The 27050-nt window shown below is 41.7% G+C and overlaps 1 protein-coding gene across 6 annotated transcripts in view; it reads right to left on the bottom strand.

The window, feature by feature from the left end:
* DYNC1I1 (dynein cytoplasmic 1 intermediate chain 1) overlaps nt 1–27050 on the bottom strand; it is a 240748-nt gene that overhangs the window by 191379 nt on the left and 22319 nt on the right. For all 6 annotated transcript variants that reach the window (XM_030550619.1, XM_030550615.1, XM_030550613.1 and 3 more), the window contains exon 5: nt 679–738. In XM_030550619.1, the coding sequence (XP_030406479.1) occupies nt 679–738 (60 nt within the window). The remainder of the gene's footprint in view (nt 1–678; nt 739–27050) is intronic.

Raw genomic sequence — 27050 nt, 5'->3', positions numbered from 1 at the left:
GGTTAGTTTCAGTTACTCAAAGCAGTTAACTTCTTCACAAGCACATGGCAAAAATACCCCAAGCTAGAAAAAGTATTAATTTCAGCCTAACTATAAGTAAACAAACCTTAACTGACATAGACTCAATTAAAAAGCAAAATGACTCTGAGGCTGTGAAAGTGATGGTTTTATTTGCTAAGGGTACAAATATAATTGTTCACGTTATTAAGTCTTCAGGAAGGAGAAGGTGTGATTATTACTGTATAAGGGAAACAACTTTAACTTTAACTATGTAAAGATGGGGATAGAGGAGCATCCTGTGAGTAATTCAGTATGACAAGTCAGAATTAACAAAGACTAACTAGACATTGGTATAATTAAGTGCGTATATTACATTTTCAGTTAAAGTGCCACTATAACAACATTTCATTCATAATGAAATGGTAATGTTTGTTATTGTTCTGGGACAATCTTTTTATAGGCTTTTTTTTCCTGTTTCCTCTTTAAAAAAAATTTCTCTGCCAAAGCTTAATATTACTGGTGAAACTAACAAAAGAAAACTTAAATTACGGTACTTTAGATTCACTAAAACAATAATAATAAAAAATTAAATCCACACAAAAGCAGCTCAATCGGGAAGCATTTTCAACATAACTCTTGCAAAGAAATAATAAAATGAACAAAAGAGCTGATATATACCCAAGTTCAGAGTCAGACTGGAGCTGCAGCACTGAGGGGTCTGTGTCCCACTGCAGGGTCCTAAGGTAGTTATCAGCCGTGCAGCACAAAGGAAAAAAAGAGCATAGAGAATTAACTGAAAGGACGAAAAAAAGCTCATCTCATTAATTACATGCTGTATACAGTACATAAACAGGACACACCTCAAAGTACACCTGAGAGCCACAATTAATGTCATACACAGTTTGATGCTAGACTACAAGATCAGGTAATTTATTAAAATTACATAGAATTGGAGTACATTGTACTAGTAAACAAAGGAAAGAGACTTTCAGTCTGAGGCTTTTTTTCCAGAATTTACTTAATAAAAATGTATAATTTGGATCTCTAAACAATTTACAGACTCACTAGTTGCTCCCTGTGCACTCACAATAAGCTGTAAAATTTGCAGTAGGCATTTATCAGAGGTTACAATGATAGGGTATATGACATGATGTACTTGAACTCTCCCCGTGAAACCTCACTGAAGAATTTAGCCCTTAATATGTCTTCTGAAACTGACAATAAACCATTATATACAAGTTTAAAGTATTTTTTGTGATGACCTGTATCATAAATTATAATGTTTAATATTTTGTGGGACAAGGTAAACAAACAAGTATTTTTTTCATCATATAAGAATCTATCCTGACTATTTTTTAAATTATTTCAATATAATTACCTGCCACTGATTTTTCTTTCTGATGGAAGCTCTGTGCTATCAAAGAATAGATGAGTAATCCAGGAATGCAGCCTTAGCTAAAGGTTTTATAATATAGAAAATTATGAAACTTTCCATCTGAGGAGGTCAGATCACTTTACAAGCCCTAGTAAGACTCTCTGCTTTCTTGTGAAGTGATATAATCCCCCAATTTATAAATGAAGGAATTGATAAGCCAAGAAGTTCAGGCCGAAACTTTCAAAAGTGGTCACTCATTCCAGGTGTCTTGATTTTTGGCTTCCCAATTGGAGACACCTCTTAAAAATGTTGGCCCATGTAAATTGCCAGTCTGTGGCAGAGGCATGCAGAGAACCCAAGTCTTCCTAACTCTTTTTGCTGTGATTTAAGCATTAGACTATGCATGGTCTTCATTTGCAGATGTTCAAACAAAGTGAAACAAGCTCCTTCTCCGTCACAAAAACAACTAACTTATCTGATGTCACTACCTCACAATGGCCCCTAAATTGGTGATCGTCCCACCTTTTTTGATCCAATCCTATTTATCTGAATCCAGATTTCAAAGCTGTACACAGAATATTCTTTTACCACTTTCACCCAGTACAAATCATATCATCTAGTGCAGATTTATGCACATTCCCTACCACAAAATGGCAACCTCTGCTAACATATAATCTGAAGAAACTGTCTCAATCCATATAAATGCTGCAACCTACTATACTTGATAAGCTCATCGCTCTGATGCCAGTGTCAGCTCACTCCCTGGGGAGGGGAGCAAGGACATGTCAGAGTACAGCACATGTCAAAATGAAAAACAATCAATCAATCTCATAGCCATAAACATGTACAAATGATGAAAAATGATAACAAGAAGATATATAGATTTGGTAATATTCAAGGGCATTCGCTCCCATGAGCTGTAATAGGAGAGGTGCAGCACAGAAAATGTTGTCCAGAGATTTTGTGATGTGTCTCAGAATTATTCTAGGAGACTTTTCTAGAGCAGGAGCCTATCTTGTCTGCCAAAGCTAGGATGTTGTAAAACGGGCAGAGAAGAATTGAGACATTAATGAAGAGTAGAATTTGTCCCTGCAATGCAGGTAAAGATCTGAATGTCTGATGGTAGGAAAAAAACCTCAGTGCCTAAGGCACTACAGAGATTGCTAAACACAAGCCATCTGTGTGAAAATGACCCCAGAAATGCTGCCAAGGGCAGTAACACATAGTGTGATTTCATGAGTAAGTGCCAATTTTTAATGTTATGGCTACCTTGGGGCCACTTACATTTGCACACCCATGTTTTCGAAACACTTAGGAAAAAGATATATGTAGCATGTTTGAGTCAGATATTCCCTCTTTTCTCTATCCACTTTCAGACCCATCAAATTTCCCAAGAGACAACCAATATTCCATTAGGGAGAATTCCATTACAGTGTGATTAAACTGAGAGCTTAGCAACAGAATGCTCGAGGGCTACAGACCATCTAGGTCTATTCAAATTAGCACCAGGTCAGAAGTAATTGTGAACTGTTACCATCTAATAGCCATTTGGTGTCTTGAAGGAAATAAGTTCTGAGCTCTCCATCCGCTAGGAGTTGGACAGGTGTCAAAATCACAAAAGACACCACTACAATTGATACATATAGGTGCAATAGTTGAAAGATACAACAGAGTGATACCAGCTTTATGGTTATTACAATAGCATCCATAGGCCACAGTCAGAGAGCAGGGTCTCATTCCTTACATACAGTACCAACATAGTGAAGACAATTTCTGCGGTAAACAGTTTACAATCCAGGTTATGAACATGGAGATTCAACCGCCCCCTCCCCCTCCCCTCCAATCCTCTTAAATGTCAAGTTCCTCAGACCTAGAACTATGTCACTTTATGTGTATGGGACATTATGGGATCCTGACCTTGATTTGACCTTGAGGCCTCTAGACACTAATGTAAATCTTTAAAAACAACATTCCACCCTTCTGAGTCAAAGCCAGTTTTAGCAGTTTTGGGTGGGTATGGAAAATAGTTTTTCAGCCTCCACTCAAAAATGTAACAGACCTCCATCCACTGCAATCCTACCACTGTGCACAGAACTGGCCACAAGGTTTGAGGGATGGTTAGTAAGATGATTCTTTGGGGCACTGCCAAACTTGAGTCTGCAGGAAGTGGGGCTTCAGGTCACTAATAACCTGCTCCAGAACAAATAGAGCCTAAATTATTGGCATAAAAATTGTGTGTAAAAATTGTCTGTGCATAGGGCAAAACCAGAACATTTTACAAGAGACAATATTCCAAATAAGCCAGGGTCTAGAATTGTCCCTTGCTACTTCTTGTTACTTGGAGGAACCTCTGAGCATTCTCACGAGTATTAGCACTAAGCCTGATCCTTCCTGGACATCTGTAGGGGAGACTATGAATGTCCTAAGAGCTCCATGAAAAATCAGGGCCAACCTTTTAAATCTAGGGCTTGACTTACTTTTTCAGGGTTTTCTTCACAAAGAAAAGGACTAGAAATGATTTCTTCCCTAAATGCAAATTGAAATTAGCCATGACACTTGTATATGCCAAGAATTGGGGGAAGGGGAAGGATGTAGTGCAGATTTTACAGGCTCAAAGACCAATTTTGTGTCTAGAAGTGTTGTTTGCAGGTCAGCATGGATGAATTGTTGGAGCAAGGCAGGGAGTTAACACTGCTTCTACCACACTGGACCTATTCTGAGACATAACCCACTGAAGTCCAGTGAGAAACTTTCTAATGATTCTAATGGAGTTTGGATCATATCCATGACATTTCCATTTTCAAGGCACTGTTCAGCAAGTTCAGTCACAAAAAAACATTTAAATGGAAAAACATTAAGTCAATTCATATTTTCATTGTATTTACATTAAAAATAGCCAAGATGAGTGGAGTGCAATTGAAATCAGAACAAGGCCCACAACATATATTCTCCTTAAGAGTATTGAAAATCAAACTATAAAACTGAGAGGTCATTTTTTGCAGAATTATTTTGATATTTATTTGTACAGTAATATTTGGTTTCAGAATCATTCTACTCTTCTGCAGCGTCCATATCTTACAGCAGTGGTCCCCAACGCGGTGCCCGCGGGCGCTATGGCACCCACCGGGGCATTTATGTGCACCCCTCTAGTGCCCAGCAGGGGACAGAAAACGCGGCCCCAAGCCTGCTGGGGACAGAGAACTCCAGGGCTGCAGGCTGCGGGCGCTGTGTTCTCTATCCCCGGCATGCGCGGGGCCACCTTAGTGCCCAGCATGGGAGAGAAGCGGCTTCTCTCCGGCTTCTCCAGGGCTGCAGGGTGCGGGCGCCGGTGTTCTCTGTCCCCAGCAGGCACAGGGCCACGGGTTAAGCCAGAGAGAAACTGCGGCCCCACGCCTGCTAGGGACAGAGAACTCCAGGGCTGCAGGCTTCATTCTATATTAAAGTAAGAATAATAAATATATTTGGACCGGCAGTTCAACAATGTTTTTCTTTTTTAAAATAAATAAGATGAAAACTGTTTGATATTTATTTTGTAAAAACTCCTTAATTTTTCTTACAGGTAGATAAAAAAGAACAAATTCACATGGTAAGGTGAAAAAGTCATTGCCAAATAATTTAATTAATACCTTTTACATGTAAAATTACCTTTTTTATCTTATGGATTATGTAATATTAAATATGATGTTTTTCATATTATTTAATGTACAAATACAAAATAAGCCTTGAAAAATTGTTGGCGCCCGCCATGCTCTTCTGAAAACATGAATGTGCTGCTGGCCACAAAAAGGTTGGGGACCACTGTCTTAGAGGACAGAGAAAGCGTGTGGCCATGAGTGGTCACTTGATGCCATCATCCCACTTCACCACAAACAATTGGGAAGTTAAGCAGTAACTTACCCATTTTAGCCCGGTGTATGAAACAGCCCTGCAAGTTTTTGGGATAAAAGTTATTGGGCTCAGTACAAGAGTAACCAGACGAAGTTCTACGTCCTGTGTTATTCTGGAGATCTGATTAGATGATCTAATTGTCACTTCTGGCCTTAAAATCTACAAAAATAGATTGCCAGAACCCACTGTCTGAGAGATGGAGGAGAGTGGGTGAAGTGGAAGCTGATATGGAAATAAATATGGGGCTCCCTTGCAGATGCCCTTGCTTCCATCGGTCTCCTGAGATCCATTAGTTTTGAGCCTTGAACAGCTTGTTTCTTCTGCGGGCGAATCAAACACACACACAAAGTGAGAAATTTCCAGGAAACTCCACAAACGAGGGCTCAATGAGTTACAGCTCGAGAGAGCCGCTCAGAACTGAGCCAGATCAGGCCATTCCCATCATTCAGAAAGTGCAGAAGTTATTTTAGTCAGACTGCACTACATTGTTTCAAAGAAGTTTGTTACATAAGTCTCCCATATAGTGACAAACAATAGCCCCGCTATCAATCTTCCTGTGACATGTTTGCTAAGCAATTGCTGCCCTTGTCTGTTTGTAGGCTAAAAAACAGTGTAGCCATTATCAACTATGAATTGTTCTTCAGCTTTCCTTGAACAAGAAGCTACATGTAAAGAATGAGGCTTTTTAGATCATGGCTGCAACTTAATAGGAAAGGTACAAGTGTGGGTACAATTTGGTTTATGCTCAACTAAACTGAACCATTTTCAAACTCTTCCAGCAGAATTCCACATTTTAATATTCTGCATTTACCTAATAATATGAATTCAGTTACTACTCTACAGGCATCATGTCTATCTGACATGAGTGAAATTCAGGACTGTGCATTTAGGGTATGTCTAAATTGAAATTAGACACCCTTGTCTTGCCCGGGCCAGCTGGCTTGGGTTCAGGCTACGGGGCTGTTTAACTGCAGTGAAGACTGTCAGGCTTAGTCTGCAGCCAAAGCTGTGGGAGCTTCTCACCTCCCAGGGTCCTAGTGCCCAGGCTCCAGCCTGAACATCTACACAGCAGTTAAACAGCCCTTAGCCCAAACCCCATGAGCCAAGTCATCTAGCATGGGCCAGCTATGGATTCTTCATTGCAGTATAGACATACCCTGAGATGTTGACATTCCTTCACCAGGGAAAAAAGACATCACTGATCCTTCAACTAGTCTCCATTCTCTCTCACACTAGAATAACCTGCAAAAAGACTATGGGGAAGAAGAGAACAGGATCAGACGGTCAGTGTGGTCTAGTTGTCTATGATATTTTTCTGCTTCTTGACATTACTGGTAATCTGGCCCTGGCATTTGGCACTCCCTGATTCAGAGCAGGGATTTGGGAAGAGTAGTAGAGACAATTGCACAAGTCATGATGGGACGTGAGAGAGGTCTGAGCAATTCTGTATTGCTATTACAAAAGAAAAGATGGACCCCATTGTGCTACCATGTATTATTGAACCACACCTCCAGAAGCTCTTATTCCAATCATATAATCTTAGTGGTTTTTATGTAGATTACATGATTACTTGATTTTTTTGTTATACTTTTTTATTACTCTGGTGATAAACTATTTGCTTTCCCAGATATTCCAACACTTAATCATCTGTGCAACACAGTGGAAGCATTATTGCAGCTGTCCCTCCCTGAAGCTGAAACCAAGTTGCTACTTCAATTGCTGATACTGCGGAATGTTTATTCTGCACAGCTTCTCTTCTTCTCCCAGGTCACTAGCCTGAAAAGCTGTGCTTTCAGAGAGGCTACACATTGCAACAATGGAACAGCTTCCAAAGGGGCCTCTGGTAGGGCAGACAATCACACGACAGCACTGCAAATTGGGCCTTGCAGCAGGACAGGAGGAAAGCACACACTCCAGTCTGTCATTTCTTGTCATCAAGAGCTGCTTTGCATTCCTAGTAAATGGAAAAACTACTGACAGTGACTCCAAAAGGAACAGCTGAACGGCAATATTCATGTTTCATTAATGACACTCCCAGCAAAAGTAGCACGTCCTGTCCTAAAATGGTCTCTCAAGAGTGGAAATATTATTACCACCTAATCCTAACTATATTATGGAGGAGCAGGTCATGACTCCATAGGTAAGGCTGCAATGAATTTTTCCATAGATTTGCAGCATATCCTATAATGCTTCACATGGCAATTTGCTAAATTCAAACACAAGAGACAGGATATGGAGGAGGGCAGCATGTGTGACAGACTAAGCACTGAGGCACCTTGGCCCATTAGAGCAGAAAGTGGCTTTAAAATCAAAGTGGCTATCCTCATTTCTCTTGTCCCAACAGCTGCTGGCAGTGGGTAGACCGTGCAAAATGCCCCGGCCACACCTGTGAGGCACCTCTTCCCTCCTGTCTCTGGAGGCCCATGCATTCCCAGTCCAATGCTACTGGGATCATGGGCATACATATCTCATGCTCTCCCTCTGAGCTCCCTGTTGGCCTTTCTTAACAGCCAACAAAGATTGGATTTGCCATGATAGCTACTTGCTGCAATACTTGGAGAGCCCATAGTTAGTGTTTTTCATTGTGAATGGAGCAGGCAAAAAGATCAATCAATAAGAAAAACATTGCACGGAACACCAGTTTCTGCTTCTGCTGTGAAGCAGAGCTGGTCCCATATCACAAAGTTCAGATTTGGGTCAAAATTTCCACAAGGCTCAGACCAATAGGTACTTTAAAGTATGCAAATTAAAGGAATACATTGAAAAACAGATGACATCAAAATCATCTATTTAAAAAATAATTTATGTAAGAATACGCTTACTGTGAAAGGTATTTTGAAAGACATCAGGAATACAGACTACTTTTAAAGTATGTGATTGAATATACTTTTTCATTATGAAGGTAAACATTGCTGCCTATCTTCTCCTTTGACTTATTGCAGACTCAGTAATACCATTTACTATGTGGTTAGCTCTTATTTAGATTTGAAAGCTCTCCAGATTGTAATGAAAAAGATGAATTTATAGTTGAGCCAATTGTTGATTTAGCTACAGAAATCTTCTTTGATGAAGTTCTGGAGGTGTAAAAATAGCTTTGTTTTTTGTACATGCCATAACTTCTCTAAAGCTTCTATTTTAAATTTCTTATTGATCAACACTATGATAGAAAGGTGTTATGGAGAAATGGTATTCCAGATGTTTGATACATATTTTTCCTTATTCCATTTCATTCTGTTAACTGCAGTGTACTATCATTTTGGGATTTTTATAACTTTGGTGGTTTTGACAATGATCCTTTTTCATTTACTTTCTCAAGTTAAAAAGGTAATACGTCTATTCAAAACAACTGATCTATGAAGGAACAGAAGAGCAAAAGCTGTTGGTCAGAAATGGAAAAGTACAGTTTGCTCTGGCTTTAAATCATCATGTTCACACCATATGTGCTCTGTTTTGGAGACCAGTTGCACTTTGCCAGTCTTATCTAAGGGAAAATGCCTTACTTGTGCTACTTGTTCTGAAGCAGAAAAACTCCAACAAGCTGATTATCAGTATTTTGGGAGGTTCTGTTACTAAACAAGCAGTTTACTTACGATACCAGTTCAAACAGAATGCTCATACATCACTAAGTGTTCGTACATAGAGTATGTGTGACAGTGCAATAGAACGCCATGATGTATTAAGCCAACAGGGGATTTGGCAAGGGTGTTGGAGCACAGTCATGCACTTTGGATTATAATTACACTTCCAAACAGATGGACGCCCTTACTTCCAATCTCAACCAATAAAAAGAGTGACAGGGACCTCCCTGAGAGAGAAGCACTATCTCTTGGCAACCTGGCAGCCTTTAGCAATAGTAATGGCTCTGAACAAAGGAGAGTGTCTGTGCTAAAAAAAATATATGTGTTTAAAAGGGACTATTTACAAAGAAGATGGAGATTTATATATTTCTGCATCCTGGTTAAATCATAGATAAACTGTGGGGCTACATTTAAACAGGCTTTGATGCCCATTTGAATTCAGACTAGAACTAAACCATTTTAAACATGGTTTAAAGAAAGAAGATAGATATAGTGGGCTAAATTCCTTGTTGACTTATGTCTTATGTCCCATGGAGTCCTATTAATGTAAGTCAGCAATTAAATTGACCCAATCTGTTTAATTACATCACATTCTATATATGTCATTCTAACATTGATCTAATTTATATCCTATTGCTATCCAAAATTCTGGTTTTGATATTGATGTTAATTTGTCAGCAGGGTTACTGTCAACAGCATGCTGTATCTGCTAGCACGGAAGGTCAAACAGTTAGAAGCTTTTGCTGAGCCCGCAAATCTACAAAGACCTACTGTAAGTGTCACAAACTGTAGACTATCATTTTGAAACTGGATTAATAAAAATCATGTGCATGAAGGAGACAGGATTACATTATACCAATCTGTGAAGAAGCCATTGGTCTGTTTGCTCCTGTAGCACAGGAATCTGTAATGTTGCTTGAACACTCTCCCTTCAGATATGCATCAACTCTTCAATCTTATTTTTATGTTTAAACCCCAAGAATAAGCTGGGTGAGAAAAGAAAGCTTGGAATATTTTAGCCCCTGTATTTTTCATGTCTATGTTAAAATGTCTCAGAAAGCTAATATGTCCTTGTCTCCCTGATTGTAAAGGAATTGCAGGGGCCAGATCCAAAGCACATTGAATTAATGGGATTCTTTTCATTAACTTTAAGGGGCTTTGGATGAGATCCCATTAAAAAAAATGCATCATTGGCCTTTTACCAGCCATCAGGAGCCACAGAAGGAAAGAAACACATAGCCCTTCAGGGGAATCAAACAGATAACATGCAGGTTGGTGCCTTCATCTTCATCAGACATTGTTGAACTGAAGAAGACGACTTCAGAAAGAGAAGAATTTCAGCAATTTACAGAACGGTGGGCTACAAGGCTGTGTGGCTTGATGACTGCTCTTGTGAATCAGTGGCTTTCTTCAAAATCACCATTCTGTAACCTCTTGCCTTAAAAATAACGTTCCCAAAAGGGTCATCCTCAGAATCTACAAACAGACATGGCATTATAGACATTGTACTAAAGGGGCTATTTGTGTGAATAAGATAAGTAGGATCTAGACCATAATGGAAAGTGAGATTTTACCATACTAAACACAAAATTAACATTGAGGGTTCTTGTTTTGCTTGTGCTTCAGAAAAGAAGGACTAGTCTACATGTAGAGGTCGCACCAGTTTAACTAAGTATGTGATGTTGGCACGATTTAATTAAACTGGAGTGAAATCTTGTGTGAGGACATCTTTCCATTCTGCTAAAACCTGGCTTGCCCCTGTTAAACAAGTGAAAGGATTTACTTTAAGACTAAAGCGATTTATTGCAGTGGTTTCACAATTAATAATGGATTTTTTGTTATCTTTGTTGTGTTGCTACTAATTTAACTTGTTTTGAAAAAAATAATTGGAAATTTTAGGTCTGAAGCCAAGATGGGAGCTTTTCACAGCCCTTCCTTTGAACGGTTAGTTTTAGGCTTATAACCTTCAGTGCTAGCAGATGCCCGAGTAACCATGGTGACAAAGCCACCTATTTTCACCTACAACTATCCAGAAGAGTACACCCCATCCTTTCAGATGCAGACCTGACTATGGTGATCCACGCATTCATGGCCTTCACGCATGATTTCTGCGATCATATCTAGAAATAAAGCCACAAACCTGGCACAAAATGTTATAAGCATCTTTCATATTCATCTCAGCTGTCTTACTTGGGAAGTCTATCACTTTAGCCACTATAAATTGCTTTAATACAAATGATGCCAACTTTTAGTCATCTTTTTAATCTCTGTGTCCACTAACATCTATTGCAGATCTTTAGCAAAGCCAAAACATACAAAGTTCTACATCTCTAATACCTGGAATTACTAGGCTCAAACATACATTTTCTTAGGCACCTGCAAACTAGAATTGATTTTTGTAATCCTCCAGTCATCCTTCTGACACTTAAATCTAGAAAAAGAGGTGTCTGATCATGAACCAATGTTCCTAATGTTGTTCTAAAATAAACCACTAAAAATCCTAGCTGACGATTCCTTCTAGGTAGGACTTTGAGTTTAGGCAAGTTGACTCCAGGCATGCTAATCACCCAAATTATTTGTGAAAGCTATTGAGCAAGGAATTTTTTTCTCTTTCAGAAGACTAGAGAGAGACTGGAAGTAAGACAGAATTACCCCTAAATCAATGTGAATAGTTAGAAATAACCACAAGTCTAATATAACTAATATGTTACTCAGAAAAAATATCTGTTTTTCTTGCTAAATTTAAGTTTAGCAGTGTAATAAGTGTAGATGGGCTTACTGAATGCAGCTGGAGCTCATGTTTCTAAGATATGTTACAAAGCGTTCCTTTGGGAATGGCAACCTCCCCATCTCCTCCAATTTATAGCATGGAGAAACTTGCTAATGAGAAAAATAATCAAAGATCCAGAGGACTGAACTGCATATATGAAAGTCCTTAATGATGCCACAAGCTCACACACTAAAGGCTTGCAGCTGATTCTAATAATATAGACCATTCTGACTTTATAACTGGCAGGCACTGAAAAATATTCCTCACTTTCTAGGTCAGATGTATAGAGACTTAAAAGCAACTGCCTCATATTGTCCCTAAGGTGTCTTCTTATATTTATAGGATAGCAAAATGTTGGCATAGAGAATCTTTGGAACTTTAGGGCTTTATACACATCTAATGTATGTACATGCTTTGAATATAGAGGATCAGATTGTTTCTGTCCCTGGACAGGCACTAAAGGAAGAAAAAGATTGCAAGAAACTTCCCCCATTCCAGTCCTCTTATGTGTTCATAGAATACCAGGGTTGGAAGGGACCTCAAGAGATCATCTGGTCCAACCCCCTACTCAAAGCAGGACCAATCTTCAGACAGATTTGTGCTATAGACCCCTAAACGGCCCCCTTAATGATTGAACTCATAACCCTAGAGTTTGCAGGCCAGTGCTCAAACCACTGAGCTATCCCTCCCCTGGAGAAGATCCAGCCATAATGTGACTAGGCAGCTCAGACACTATGTGAGGCTGGTGTCAGCTTTAGCCCTGGCTGAATGGGATGAAGGTGAGCCTAAGGCTCCGTTATCATATGGCCAAGCTGGACACAGGAAGTACGTCAGGCATTTCATGATGTTTCTATTTAAAGGGTAGCAAAGGTCCTGCTGCACCACGGTACCCCAGAGTTCCTAGAGAAAGTCAGCTGAGTAAGCCGGAATTCTTCCTGTAGCACTAGTGCAGCTCCCTCTGCAAAACTCATAACAGCGCCTGAAAGCACAATCTACCCCATTATAATGAACTGAATGAGAAGATTAGACCCACATGCCAAGAGGTTCTGATGACAACTCATGGTAACTATGGGAGGAAATGTAATAAATGATGTGTGGTACTCTCAGAAGTGAAAGTAAGCCGGTAGGCCCTCGTAAGGCATACCAGCAAGAGCTGGTGCATTCTACCAGGGCGGCCTGGCTTCCCCAGGCAGCAATTTAAAAAGGGCCTGGGGCTCCCAGCAGCAGCTAGAGCCCCGGGCCCTTTAAATTGCCACCAGAGTCCTGCTGCCGGAGCCCTGGAGTAGCAGCCGGGCTCCTGGGGTCTTTAAAGGGCTGGGGCTACCGCTGCCTCTTCTGCCCTGGGCCCTTTAAATAGCTGCCAGAATCGCCCCGCCGCCGCTACCCCACGGCTCTGGGGGCTATTTAAAGGGCCAGAGCGGTAGAAGCAGGGGAGTCCTGGACCCTTTATATAGCCCCCAGGACTCCTGCTGCCTCTACAGCCCCGGCCCTTTAAACCGCTGCCGGAGACCCCAGCTGCTGCTGCTAACCCAGGGCTCCAGCAGGCTCTGGCGGCTATTTAAAGGGCCAAGGCCGTAGCAGCAGCTGCTGCTGGTACCCCGGCGGGGGAGGAGAGGGCACTGACCGGCACAGGGCGAGCCGGGGCTGGCTCTGACCCCACCCCGATCGCCGCCCCGTCCGGGGGCCAGAGCCGGCCCCAACCCAGCTCCGTACTGGTAAGTCCCTATTTCTACTTTCACGCTTGGGTACTCTCTTGTCATTCAATGGTAATCTTCCTTATCTTATATATTCTAGGAGATGCAACTGATCATGGTAGCTAGTTTACATTTCCCTAATGCTGTATTACAAAATTTCACCTACTTCTAATCTCAGCTTCTCCAGTTGTGATCTCCAGCTGGAAATTCCCACTGCTTTTAGAACTACATTGTCACACACTTTCAGAAACTTTGTATAGGGTATTTTAGCATCTGACATTGGATTGTTTTATAGGGAAAGACTGTTTGTCTCTATAAGATGATGCCCATCTCAGATAATAAGACAGTGGACAAAAGTAACTAACAATTTCTTCATTAGAATAAAATATTTCACCTCCGGCACCTAATGTACTGTGTATGTCTAACTGAGCCTGCATAATGCATTTCTCTTCTGTCATTTAGATCCTAAATTTAATGAATGATTATCCCTCCCAAGGAGTGTGCAATTTGCTTTCTGACATTCAAATTTCAGAGTTATAATACAGATCAGTGGAAGTTTCTTTTAATGACCTAGGTGGAAGGAGAGATTAATTTTCTGGAACCCTTTCCCAAGTTCTTATGACCAATTTATTTTCCTTCCAATGGATCCTGAGTTTTCACTATGATCTGGATATCATTTTAAATGTATTCCTTATTGGCTCAGCAAACTGAACTGTGTGCAAGTTGGTAACTAAAGCAGCTCTTTAAAAGTGATTAAAAAAACTTTTGACACAATCAAGAAAAATCTGCTGTCAGTGAAAACTGTTACTGCTGCTCCCAGGCAATAACAGCATGTCTGCTTACACTTTAAGAAGACCCTACCATTTGTGAAACCAGTAATACAATTAAATGCTGGCAACTTGAAACCTCAGCAATAGCACAACAACATCACTGTGCAGAACCTGTCAAATGTATTAACTTAATGATAGAGCAACTGAGCCCTACTGAATTGTAGTGGCTTTAGTAGATTAGAAATTTCATTTCATTACTTTCTTCTGAAAGACCTTTACTGTATCCAGAGAGGAGAGATGAGAGAGGACATACACTGCCCTGAATCACATCTGTTTATAAAATAAAAATTCTCCTAGTACTTATATTAAAAAAACAGATTGGGATCTGCCCCCTTCCTTTTCTTCTTGACTCACATCTAGCCCCTGTGAAACAGACCCTCATAAAGGAGTGTAACATCCTAACACTCTGTTTAACTAGTCAAATTGTGCTCTTCCACTCTACTAGATAAGGAACTGATTAAAAATAAAGCATTGCAAACAGGGGTCAGCAGTGTGTCTATACATGGACACAAGCATCTGTGGTAAAAATTTTGAGGTCCATGGTAATTTTTCAAAAAATTGAATGACTGAATGACATAAGCCCCTCCAATGTCTGTCACTAAGTATGGTAACTTTGTCAAATGTCAATCACGCCACATGGTGGTGCCAACCCCTGATTGCAAATAAAAGCTGAGTCACCAAGACTGCACGCTCCAGTGGTTTCAAGTGCATGAAAAGAACACAGCACAGGGGTGTGGTGGATGAGAAAACTACAGACACTGGGAAAGGGAGAGATCAGCAAAGAAAATCTTACTTCTTATAATTACAGTGAAACCCTGCTATAACATGATAATTGGGGTCCAAAAAATTTGATCGCAATAAATGCAGGGTCACTTTATAGTGGGGTTATAAAAATTTACCATATCAAGCCAGTCAGTTTAAGTCTTGTAAAAAAACAACAATGGTTATTCCAGCGTGTTTTAAACACAAAAGTAGCAATTTAATTACATGTACATGAAAGAAACATGTGAAATCGACTATACTAATCATTGCACAGAGTGCAAAGTCAATCTGGTTGCATGACTACATAATTTTAAATTTCATCACTTCTTAAAAAAGCTAACTAGTGTGGTGTGCTTATTTGCTGCAGACTGTTGGCTTCTAGCAAAGTCAAGAATGCTTCTGAGTTGGAGGATTTTGATGCTGTCCACGTCTTGAGTTTCCAGCCACCTCAAACTGGCTTCTAGGTGCTTTACTGCCTCGGACACTTTTGGTGGGGGAGTTGAGGTGCCGTCATCGTCGTCGTCATTATCGCCACTGGTTTCGGGCTCTGGTGGTGCAGCTTCATTCTTCCCGCTAACATTTGCAACAATTTCGTCATTTGAGATGTGTTCATATATGGGGCAGATGTCATCTGCTGAAAACCAGTTAAGGATATCATGATGACTATGCTCACATTCTCTGAGTGCTTCTTCAGCTAAATGTATGTCATCGTCAATGAATCTTGTAAATTCAGGCTCTTCATCATTACCATCATTGTGTGTAGATGATGGAAAAGCTGAACCAAGACCCTTTATCCACTATCGTTCAATTCAATGTGCAGAGATAGCATCCCAGGCTTTCCCGCCGAGATGACAGATTTCTTTCAAGTTGAGTGACATCAGTGATGTGTCGACGGAGGAATTGTTATCTGCTACCATTCGCTTGATCATTTTGCAACAATAGTTTTGCTTAAATACCGATATGATGCCTTGGTCCAGTGGCTGGATTTCTGACATAGTGTTCTTCGAGAGATAAGAGACTTTAATCTTGCCATCACGCCTGACAAGATTTTCCGCTGGAGGGATGGACAGGACAATTATCCAGCAGGAGGAGAACTTTTTCCTCCTGCTTGAGTTTTCGCAAATGAGCCCGAACAGCTGGCATGAAAGTTTTATGGAACCAGTCTTTAAATATGCAGCTATTCATCCATGCATTCTTGCTGTTGGTGTAGTCAAAGGGAAGGGCCTTCATATTAACATGATTAAAATACCTGGGAGACCTCGCTTTTCCAATCATCAGAGGTCTGACTTTGTGGCTGCCAGATTTGTTGATGCAAAACAAGAGAGTGACTCGGTCCTTCCTCTGCTTAAAGTCTTCTCGTTTGTGACTATCAGTCCTAGTTGTGAGGGTGCGATCGGGTAACATTTTAAAGCATAAATCAGTCTTGTTGCAGTTGTAAACTGGATCGGCTGTGTAGCAACCTTCCTCCAGCAACTTTTTAAGCTCAATTGGGTAGGAATCAGCAGCCTCTTTATCAGCTGAGCGCATTTCCCCAGACACAAGAACTTGGCTTACAGTGTGCCTTTTCTTGAATCTGTCCAGCCAACTGTTACTCGCCTTAAATTTGGATTCATTTCCATTGATAAGGCAAGCAAATTTGTCTGCTTGAGCTTTCAGAATAGGGCCAGAAATGGGAACTCCTTCTGAGCGAGCCTGGACAAACCATTGGTACAAGGCTGAATCTAAGCTTTCGTCATTAGCAAACTTGACCTTTTTATGCTGTAAACCAGTTTCTGCTTCAAGAATGCAGGGTAGGCTATGGAGCTTTTTTTCTTTTTTCCACCCTCACAGAGTGGAGTCACTAATTCCTAGATCTCTAGCAAGCTGAGTTTGTTGTTTGCCCTTCTTTAGTTGATCCAGGGCATGCAATTTCTCTTGGGCAGAAAACAACTTGCCTTTGTGAACTGGTGTCTCCATAATGGTCAATTTTTTTTTAAATATAGGAAATTAATAACAAGTTCATAGGCAAACACCATAAATATGTACAACCCAAAAACTAAGTGCAATGTGCCTGCAATGGCCAGGAGTCACTTTATTCTATAAGACCGGAAGAACGCGGTTTATTTATAAATGTCGCAAAAAAAGTATTCTGGCAAAACGCAAACAGTATTACAGCCTTAAAGAGGAGCCAGCTTATGATCATGTTATATCCAAATCTGCACTATCGCGGGGCACGTTATTGCAAGTTTTGACTGTATTAGGTGTTAAGAACATCTGCTATCATTTGACAGCCTTTTCTGACATAACTGGTGATCAGAGAAATTAAAAATAAAAGCTACAAAAGAGTTATTACAAAAACATCCAAAAACGTGTCTTCTTTCAGCTATTCTCTATAACTCATCAGGCAGCTGAATGCTTTAGATATGCATCCGTCCCACCCATGCCATCACAGCAGCAAGAGGTTAACCTGAGGGTAGAGGCACTGTATTCAAAAGCAAAACAATATTAGAAGGAAAATGGAATCATAGGAGCTACTGACTGAATCAGTTTGAGACAAATGGATGGTGAAAATCACAATGAGGGGGCGGGAGGGACTTTAATGGTTCAAGGGACCAGGGCTGTGTGACAGTTCAGAGGGGCACAGGGGAAAAAGTTTGGACCTGTTTGTTAGAAAACAATTCCCATGCTTTTACATGGGCCTAGATCTGTAGGAAGAGCCAATCTAAAGGGAAAACTACTACCATATTCCATAAAACACAATCTGGAGGTCACAGTAACTGCTCTGCCAATAGGACAATGGGCAGAAAATGAGGCAAACAGTCAGACAGTAAGGTGCTATTGTAACTAAAAGATGCAAATAGGGTTGCCAACTTTCTACCTGCACAAAACTGAACTCCCTTGCCCCACCCCCAATCCGAGGCCCTGCACCTTCCCCGAGGCCCCGCTCCCTGCTCACTCCATCACCCTCTGTCACTCATTCACTCAGTTTCACTGGGCCGGCTCAGGGGTTGGAGTGCAAGAGGGGGTGAGGGCTCTGGAATGGGGCCAGAGATAAGGAGTTCAGGGTGCAGGAGGGGGCTCTGGACTGAGATAGTGGTTTGGGATGCAGGAGGTGGTGAGGGCTCCAGCTGGGGATATGGGCTCTGGGGTGGGGCCAGGCATGAGGAGTTTGGGTGCAGGAGGGGGCTCTGGGCTGAGGCAGGGGGTTGGTAGTGTGGGAGGGGGTACGGTTCTGGACTCAGGGTGTGGGTTTCAGGGAGGGCCAGAAACTGGGGGTTCAAGGTGTGGGAGGGGGCTCTGGGCTGAGGCATACGGTTGGGGTGGCAGGGGTGAGGGCTCTGGCTGTGGATGCAGGCTTTGGTGTAGGGTCAGGGATGAGGGATTTCGGATACAGGAGGGGGCTCAAGGCTGGGGATGAGGGGTTTTGAGTATGTGAGGGGGCTCCAGGCTCGGGCAGGGGGTTGGGATGCAGGGGGTGTGCGGGCTCCAGCTAGGGGTGCAGACTCTGGAGTGGGATTGGGAATGAGGGCTCTGGAGTGTAGAAGGGTGCTCCAGGCTGGGACCAAGGGATTCAGAGAGCTGGAGGGGGATCAGGGCTGGGGCATGGGGTTGGAGCACAGGAAAGAGTCAGGGGTGCAGGCTCTGGGCAGCTTACCTCAAGCAGCTCCTGGAAGTAGCACCATGTACCCCTCTGACTCCTATGTGGAGGCATGGCCAGGCAGCTCTGCATGCTGCCCCATCTGCAGGCACCACCCCCACAGCCTCCATTGGCCATGATTCCTGGCCAATGGGAGCTGCAGAGCTGGTGCTTCGGACAGGGGCAGCACGTGGAGGCCCCTGGCTGTCCCTATCCATAGAAGCTGGACGGGGATATTCCACTGCTTCTGGGAGCCGTGCAGAGCCAGGGCAGGTAGGAAGCCTGCCTTAGCCCTGCTGTGCCACTGACCAGACTTTTAATGACCTGGTCAGTAGTGCTGACTGGAACTACCAGGGTACCTTTTCAACCAGGCATTCTGGTCGAAAACCGGACACCTGGCAACCCTAGATGCAAATAGCTGTGATCCCCTCCACTCCAAATTCAAGTCCAGTAACTTAGACAGGAACCACACAGGCTCAAAAGAGAACATGTGATGCAGTTGCAAAAAAATCTTAATATATGGGGTGTTTTAACACAAGTGTCATATGTAAGACACTGGAGGTAATTGTTCAGTTCTATTTGACACTAGTGAGGCCTCAACTGGAGTAGTGTGTCCTGTTTTGAGTGCCACATTTTAGGAAAGATATGCACAAATTGGAGAGAATCCAGAGGAGAGTAACAAAAAAAAAATAAAAGATTTAGAAAACCAGACCTCTGAGGAAAGGTTAAAAAAAAATGGGCATGTTTAGGTTTTAGAAAAGGAGACTTAAGGGAGACCCAATAATAGTCTTTAGTTAAAGAGGATGGTGATTAGTTGTTCTCTATGTCCACTGAAGGTAGGACAAAAAGTAATCAGCTTAATTTGCAACAATTGAGACTTTGGTTAGCTGTTAGCAAAAACTTTCCAACTCTGAGGATACTTAAGAACTGAGATAGACTATCAAGGGAGATAGCGGAATCCCCATCGCTGGGAGATTTTTAAAAACAGGTTTGATAAACACCTATCAGAACCAGTGCAGGTATATTTGGTCCTTCCTCAGTGCTGCGAGACAGACTAGAATGACGAACCCTCAAGGTTAATTCCAGCCCTACATTTCTATGGTTCTAGGTAGGACTGTCAAGCGATTAAAAAAATTAATCATGATTAATCGCACTATTAAACAGCAATAGAATATCCCTTAAATAAATATTTTTGATGTTTTCTACATTTTAAAATATATTGATTTCAATTACAACACAGAATACAAAGTGACAGTGCTCACTTTATATTTATTTTTATTACAAGTATTTGCACTGTAAAAAACAAAAGAAATTGTATTTTTCAATACACCTAAAACAAGTACTGAAGTGCAATCTCTTTATAATGAAAGTTGAACTTACAAATGTAGAATTATGCTAAAAAATAAAACAATGTAAAATTTTAGCGCTGAGTCATATGTCCCTTCATGCTTCAACCATCATTCCAGGGAATACACGTACATAATGATGACAGGTTCTGCTCAATAACAGTCCAAAGCAGTGCGGACCGACTCATATTCATTTTCGTTATCTGAGTCAGATGCCACCAATAGAAGGTTGATTTTCTTTTTTGGTGGTTTGGGTTCTGCAGTTTCTGCATCGGAATGTTACTCTTCTAAGACTTCTGAAAGCTTACTCTACACCTCGTCCCTCTAAGATTTTGGAAGGTACCTCAGATTCTTAAACTTTGGGTCAAGTGCTGTAGCTATCTTTAGAAATCTCACATTGGTACCTTCTTTGTGTTTTGTCAAATCTGCAGTGCAAGTGTTCTTAAAATGAACATGTGCTGGGTCATCATCCGAGACTGCTATAACAAGAAATATATGCAGAATGTGGGTAAAACAGAGCAGGGGACGTACAATTCTCCCCCAAGGAGTTCAGTGACAAATTTAATTTAATGCATTATTTTTTTAATGAGCTTCATCAGCATGGAAGCATGTCCTCTGGAATGGTGGCTGAAGCATGAAGGGGCATACGAATGTGTAGCATATCTGACACGTAAATACCTTGCAAGCTAGCTACAGAAATGCCATGGAGATGTCTGTTCTCACTTTCTGGTGACTTTATAAATAAGAAGCAGGCAGCATTATCTCCTTTGTCTTAGCGATTGGCTGAACAAGAAGTAGGACTGAGTGGATTTGTAGGCTCTGAAGTTTTACATTGTTTTGTTTTTGAGTGCAGTTATGTAACAAAAAAAAATCTACATTTGTACATTTGCACTTTCACAACAAAAAAATTGCATTATGATACTTGTATGAGGTGAATTGAAAATAGTATTTCTTTTGTTTATCATTTTTACAGTGCAAATTATTTGTAATAAAAAATAATATACACTTTGATTTCAATTCAACACAGAATACAATAATATATGAAAATGTAGAAAAACATCCAAAATATTTAATAAATTTCAATTGGTATTCTGTTGTTTAACAGTGTGATTAAAACTGCAATTAATCACGATTAATTTTTTTAATCACAACTATTTTTTAATCATGATTAATTGTTTTGAGTTAATTGCTTGAGTTAACTGCGATTAATCAACAGCCATAGCTCTAGGATTATCACTGCAATTCTGTACCCAAAAATGCTCCATGTACTATACTCTGCAACTCACTTCTTGAAAAAATTTAAGAACAAAAAAAGCAACAACCAAAGGGCACATGAGCCAACCCAGTTTTTATAGCAGACTAAAATGCACAAAAAATTACAATAGTATTGAAACATAAGGACCGCTAGTTGATAAAATTCCTCACTATAAGCAAACTTTTTCTAAGAACCCAACTCTTCTTTACACTGCACTGAATAAGACCTGACCCTGCAGACTTTTATATTTATGCAAGCAAATTTTACACACCAGAGTAGTCTAACTGACCTCATGGGGTTCAGATTTGTTTGAAGATATGTAAAAACTCCTGCTTCCTTTGGCACAGCACTGTAGATTTGCTTAAGTAGGAATTACTGTTAAAAAATCCAGTGCAATGTTTTCATCCACTTAGACACCATCCTAGGAGGATCAGTGGCCACAGAAAACACTATGGACCAATAGATTAGACAATGGGAAATAATTCACCCAGATTTCAGTGCTATTATGGAATACCAGATTAAAGCAGGAAGTAGCCAGTCATAGATGGTGACTGAGATAGCTACAGCACTACAAAGGTGGCCATAACCTCAGTATTTCCTGATACTATTCTCTTCATTCTGACCAAAAGAGTTATGAGGCATGCAGCAGACATAGTATGGGCAGCAAACTATATGAGGAGTAAGGAGCTAGAACAGACTATAGGAAAAGTGGTAGTAGGAAGAAAGATAGCAGTTTATTTTTGTATATCCAAGGCAACTGAGCCTTTCACCATTTACTGAGGAGTAGAGAATGTGGCACCAGCCTTGCAGGTGCCCCATGTCAGATGGGACACCCCAAACACAGTCTAAAGGAATTTCAGTGCTCATGCACAAGTTGTATCCAGGCAAGCAGCACGATCACAAATACCCCCCCCAGAGAGGTGATCTTGCACATGGACACCTGATGTTAGCTGACAACATACAGGCACTGTAGATATTTGGAAAAAGTGGATCACTTCTGATCTGTCCGCGCATCTCATGTCAACAGCCAGGGGGGCCCTGGGCATGCAATAAATCAACGGGAACACACTCTCTTCCTGCTAGTAGTACAAAGCTCCCAAGTAAAGTCCATGGGAATTTATCATTGACTATCCATGCCACAAGAGGTCCATATTGTCAGGTATAAAGCCACCATGTGTGTCCACTCAGCACAGATAATTTCAGTATTCATTGTTACAAGTGAGCTGGTATGAAAATGCTCTGTCCCTACCTCTGACAAGTATTAGGACTTTCTCAGGGTCACTGGGTGGTCAATATGTTCCTTCAAGAGCCAAGATTCATAGATATTCCAATCTGATTGCTAGCATCCCATACGTGTGAGAAGGTATGGGAGTAGGGAGTATCCAACATCACTTCCAGGGGTCAGGAGCACATGATTACTGTCGAAGGGGCTCGGTGCTGACTTAACCTCTTGCAGAAGGCAAGGTTGTTGTTGCTTATCACATTAACTGCACTCAGGCTCCCTGCCACAACCTCTGATTCATCCCATATTCCATGACATTCACCAAAAAGCTAGTCAGCAAAAACCTGATTCTAATTGTGACTGCATGATACTTGCTGGACACTAACAATGACTCCTGTTTTGGCAGGATGCATCTCCTCAGTTGCACTCCCAGGTTGCCAAATGTCACTTTCTCCCCAATGGACCACATATCTCTCTCTCTCTTTTACTTACACACACAGACACACACACACACACACACACACACACACACACACACACACACACACCCTTGTCATCAACCTACATGGTCACACCCATTGCGTTGAATGCATAACCAAAACATACACCATTCTGAGGAAGCTCATTATAGGCTCCTTCAAGTCTGACATGAAGAGAGTCCTGGTTGGATCCCCCTATCATAAACAGATAGCTAAGGGTTAATGTCTCTTTCACCTGGAAAGAAGTAACCTGAAACACCTGACCAGAGGACCAATCAGGAAACAAGACTTTTTTAAATCTGGGTGGAGGGAAGTTTGTGTGTGAGTCCTTTGTTCTGGTCTTGAATCTGTCCCTCTCGGCTATGGGAAGAATTTTTTTGTTTCCTGCTTTCTAATCTTCTGTTTCCCAGTTGTAAGTACAAAAAAGATAAGACAGTGATTTATATGTTTTTTTTATTTTGTATTTACATGTGTGTAGTTGCTGGAGTGCTTTGAATTGTATTCTTTTTGAATAAGATTGTTTATTCAATGTTTTTTTTAAGCAATTGACCTTGTATTTGTCACCTTAATACAGAGAGACCATTTTTATGTACTTTTTCTTTCTTTTTATATAAAGCTTTCTTTTTAAGACCTGTTGGAGTTTTTCTTTAGTGGGGAACTCCAGGGAATTGAGTCTGTGCTCACCAGGGAATTGGTGGGAGGAAGAAGTCAGGGGGAAATCTGTGTGTGTTAGATTTACTAGCCTGACTTTGCATTCCCTCTGGGTGAAGGAGGAGGGTGGGGGAGAGATTGGCTCTCTCTCCTTGTGTTTCCAGGACTGGAAATAGAGAGGGTGGAGTCTCTCTGTTTAGATTCACGGAGCTTGCTTCTGTGTATCTCTCCAGGAACCCGGGGGGGGGGGGAACACACCTGGAAGGGAGAAGGGAAGGGAAATGGTTTATTCCCCTTTGTTGTGAGACTCAAGGAATTTGGGTCTTGGGGTCCCCAGGGAAGGTTTTTGGGGGGACGAGAGTGCCCCAAAACACTCTAATTTTTTGGGTGGTGGCAGCTTTACCAGGTCCTAGCTGGTAACTAAGCTTGGAGGTTTTCATGCTAACCCCCATATTTTGGACGCTAAGGTCCAAATCTGGGACTAGGTTATGACATGAAAAAAACCATATAAATCACTGTCTTATCTTTTTTGTACTTACAACTGGGAAACAGAAGATTAGAAAGCAGGAAACAGAAAAATTCTTCCCATAGCCTAGAGGGACAGATTCAAGGCCAGAACAAAGGACTCACACACAAACTTCCCTCCACCCAGATTTGAAAAAGTCTTGTTTCCTGATTGGTCCTCTGGTCAGGTGTTTCAGGTTACTTCTTTCCAGGTGAAAGAGACATTAACCCTTAGCTATCTGTTTATGACACCCCCACAGACAGAACTCCTCACCGGTTGTGACACACAGCTCATCGCACACCACCTGCCGGTTTATGCTGTGAAACAATTTTCAGTTCCTCTGAGCTGCCTCAAGGAGTGCAGAGGGCGGAACACGCACAAAAGTACAGTTGATTGATCCAAAGCAATTTGGGAAATAGGCATGCTGATAAAAACCTGCTTTGACTGTAATTCACTCCCTGTAGATGGCCTGGCAATTAATAAAGCCTCTGTATGCATTAGCAGAGCTCTAATGAATTGGTCTGAAGGAGTCTGATATTGAGGACCAACATATTCCCAGTCCAGTGCTTGCCCAGCACAAAGAGAAATGCTAACAGCTTCAGAAAGCAAGGTACAGTGTGCCTTTGTCTGTCTAGATTTACTCTTTGACATGAATGCCAATACATGGCCCTGCCCTCAAAAGACTTCATGTCAGTTATTTCTAGCACCATTATGCATCTACCATCAGCTCAGACTCACTGCCTCCTGTCATATTCTGCAAGGCAAGTCAGGCTGCTTCAAACCCATACTTCCATCACCAGTGAAAATGCCTTGGCATATTTCAACATGACCCTGAAGATGACACACAAAAACTCATACAAACCAGCCAAACAGATAGTTGTGGGTCCATAGTTTCACACCACTCTGTAGCCCTGCCCCCAAAATACCCACCTAATAAGCATAATGACATCATAACATTTTTTAGCCATTATCTTAGTCCAAGGATAACGGTGCTTGCAGGATAACACTACAAGGCTGAACAATGTTTGTTCCAGATAGGCCAGGTGCCACGTCAGACTAATTCATTCACTACGTTAGAGCATCAGGTCCCTTCTGCCAATGCACCCTTTAGTATTACTACTCATGATTGGACTACATAGGTAAAAGGGACACATGGAGAAAAGGGACACAACGACAAAATGCAAATGGAAGTTCATTAATCTGTGAGTGTAAAGCAATACTTGCTGGAATGCTAGCTACTTATCTAAGGCAAGCCAGCAGATAATAAGGCCAGTTACTCACTAATTACCTAACTGGTATGCAATTATGTCCAGAACGTGACATTAACAGGCTTTGGAGTACGCAGAAGATTTTTAACATCTAGTGTGTTAATGTTATTAAGTCATAGCTCTTAACAGAGATCTGTGTGAGAACTGCAAGTTAGCAAAGATGCCCAGCTGCCCTAGCTCTTTGGACTTCATTGATTATAAAGCCAGAAGGAACCTTTAAGATTATGTAGTCTGCCCTCCTGAAGAACAAAGGCCACAGGACTTTCTTGAACTAATTCCTGTTTGAATTAAAGCATATCTTCTAGAAAAAACATGTAATCTTGATTAAAAAAAAATCCAGTGATACACACTCCACCATAACCCTTGGTAAACTGTTCCAGTGTTAATTACCTTCATTGTTAAAAATGTTCACCTTATTTCTAGACTGAATTTGTCTTGCCATTAGATCTAATTGTATCTTCATCTAAAAGACTGAAGAGACCTGTTATCAAATTTATTTTCCCTGTTGTAAGTATTTACAGAGTGGGATTAAGTCACTCCTAACCTTCCTGTTGTTAAACTAAACAGATTGAACTCCTTCAGTCTATCACTATAAGGCATGTTTTCAGGCTCATGGCTCTTTTCTGAACCCTCTCCAATTTATCAACATACTTCTTGAAATATGGACACCAGACCTAGATCAAGTAGCAGTTAAGTTTCTTGACAAGATAATCTGTCTCAAATGTTCTCAGTGCGTATTAATATGTTTTACAAGTACCTGATCCCATAGCCTCACTAAAGTATCAAGAGGAAGATAGTCATATTTATCACTGCAATCTCAAATTGGAACATGTCCCTCCTCCTGAAGCAAAATCCATACCTTGGGACTCTGCTTTGATGGCAAATTCCAATTTGAGATTGCAGTGATAAATATGCAGCCCTCAATATTACTGCTTCACCCAGAAGCAATATCCCACCTCCTCATGCAAAATCCATGCCTTGGGTCTCTGCTTTGATGGCAAGTTCTTCCTTTGGTAAGTGCTTCAGCATTTAGTGGTCAGAATACCTGCAAGATTGCTGCCTGTCTGTACTTGCTTATTATTCTGGCAGTCATTGGCAGTGGGTATCGTTGGCTGGGGGAGGCTGTGCGTGGACCAACCCACACCCTGCCCCCAAGACCACACCTGCAGTTCCCAGCGCTCTGCCCTGGCCCAGGCTGGCTGGGGCTGGGGCTGGCCGGCCTGCCTCCTGCAGTGACTCAGGGCGGCTGGGGCTGGGACCGCGCTGCCTGGCTCTCAGCCCATGCCACCCAGCACTCCAGGGCTGGGGGCAGTGGAGCTGCACTGCCTGGTGCTCTGGGGCTGGCCTCCTGGACCACCGGGATTGAGGGTGCTCCAGCCATACTGCGCGGCCGTCCGGCACTGGGCTGGTGGCTGCAGTGGGGACGCTGTGGGCTCCCACATGGGAGGGAGGGCATACTGGGAGAGGTGGGGCCTTGGGCACAAGCGGCTAGCCTCCCCCATCAGCCGGGTCACTGGCCGCCCATGCTTGCAGTAATATTCGCAACATCATCAAAACATGACTAGTTGTAACAGAACACCCATTTGTGGGCGAGGCATTAACAGTGCAGGAACTGCTCCCTCACTCATCTAAATTATCCAGTCTGGATTCTGCCCCATTGTTATCTAGCCTTCAATGGAACTGGGGGCTGGGGGTGGTTCTTGCGAGACAGCATTAAATATCATATTGCTTCTGAGATAGATGGCAATATGGGTAAAGGTGCATTGCCATCACAGAGAGTAAAATAAAAGGAGGAAGAGTAGTGCCTGTTG

This window comes from Gopherus evgoodei, chromosome 2 (assembly GCF_007399415.2).
Source record: "Gopherus evgoodei ecotype Sinaloan lineage chromosome 2, rGopEvg1_v1.p, whole genome shotgun sequence".
In the NCBI taxonomy this organism is placed as follows: domain Eukaryota; kingdom Metazoa; phylum Chordata; order Testudines; family Testudinidae; genus Gopherus; species Gopherus evgoodei.
The sequence above is the reverse complement of the archived record's forward strand: the minus strand, read 5'-3'. Positions and strand labels throughout refer to the sequence as shown.